Below are 1,715 nucleotides of genomic sequence, written 5' to 3'. Positions count from 1 at the left end.
TATATATATATATATATATATATATATATATATATAAATATATATATATATAATAAATAATNTAGTATATTATATATATATATATATATATATATATACAGGGTTTTAGTGGTTTTGGATATCATATATATATATATATATATATTAATGTTTACGTATATATTTGATATTTATATATAGATAGGCATGCGTATGTAAATAAGCTCGCACGTGAGCTTGTATGAATGGGTTCACTTTTACTTTCTGTTCTATAAGATGTCAACAAATTCGCGTTGAGGAATAAGATAGAATTCATATGGACATTGTTTATTGCAGTGTCGAAGACTAGTCTAGAGTGTGGTTTGACGAAGTATGATGGTGATGTACGATGTCTGTTGATGATTATTTCTGAGGACCGTTATACGCCTACTCTTCAGGATTGAAATGGGGTCGATATATTGATAAAGTTCCAGTCAGAAGCTTGTGACTCGACTTCCCTAAGCCCATCCGTAACTAAGCATGCACATTTAAGCGGATACCGATCCAATTAATAAAACATATGCATATTGTCAAGTATAGAAAGGTGTGGACCGGTAGCCAATATCGACATACATTCACTCACTGTCTTCGACTGAACTTTTCGGACTGTATCTGTCGCCGATTGAACTTTCCGGGCCGATTTTTTTCTCGACATGGTATCTGGGACTGTTTCCACATCATCGGCGGGATCGACGGCTGATGCTTCAGAAACAGCTCTCGAATCAGGAACCGTACACTGGGTGTCACCCAGCCATGTCTGTGCTGCTTAATACAGAAGAAATATACGAATGTTGATAGTAATAAATACGTATACGTGCAAACATATGAAATATATATAGATATACATATATATATGCGCTATATATATATATGTGTGTATACATATACATATACATATACACACACACACATATATATATATGTCTGTCAATATACATATTCATATTCATATACATATACATATACATATACATATACATATACATATACATATACATATACATATACATATACATATACATATACATATACATATACATATACATGTATACATATAATATACATATACATGTAGACATATAATATACATATAATATATATATACATATACATTTACATCTACACTGCCTTCCGGTAAGAATTTTGCGGCGGTGCACAAGATAAATACACTCATCATAACACAAAGTGATACATCATGCGCAAAGACATATCAATATGTGGCGTCAGTTTACAAAAGGTATTCTCACATTAGTTCGATCACATCGCGCCGCTCCAGTCAGGCACTATAAAAAGTACGTAGTATAAATCACCTTTGCCTGTGGCAACCTCCTTCTTCACTATACGAGGGTACCGAACTGTCTCAGGGTCGCGATCAGTCTTATCGGGGCATTTCTCCACAACGTCCACCTCTGTGATTCAAGTTTATGCAGGAGACGATTTAGAGTATGGATATATCTTCCGCATGTACTTGCAAACGAATTCAGTACTTTCTTCATACTCCTCACTTTGTCCGCTTCTGACATACAATACAATAGGATAATGGCTCTTTAAGTATTGATGAGCACATCCAGGTACGTTGGCTTGACAATGCATTATTTTGCAAGACATAAACAAATACCAATCTTGGTGGATACGACCCAATAGTTTTAGGGTACCCAATGAAATATAGTCATACATGTATTTGTTTTCTGCACAAA

At 34.1% G+C, this 1,715-nt stretch overlaps 1 protein-coding gene across 1 annotated transcript; it reads right to left on the bottom strand.

Annotated features, from left to right (window-relative positions):
* Positions 1–236: 236 nt before the first annotated feature.
* SARC_15015 (hypothetical protein) lies at positions 237–1,427 on the bottom strand (the record flags this gene model as incomplete). The annotated part of the gene is made up of 3 exons (XM_014290855.1): positions 237–248; positions 602–780; positions 1,329–1,427. Coding segments are annotated over 3 exons (290 nt in total), but the record flags the coding sequence as incomplete, so codon positions are not given.
* Between the last annotated feature and the right edge of the window lie 288 nt (positions 1,428–1,715).

Source organism: Sphaeroforma arctica, assembly GCF_001186125.1.
Source record: "Sphaeroforma arctica JP610 unplaced genomic scaffold supercont1.5469, whole genome shotgun sequence".
NCBI lineage: Eukaryota > Ichthyosporea > Ichthyophonida > Sphaeroforma > Sphaeroforma arctica.
The sequence above is the reverse complement of the archived record's forward strand: the minus strand, read 5'-3'. Positions and strand labels throughout refer to the sequence as shown.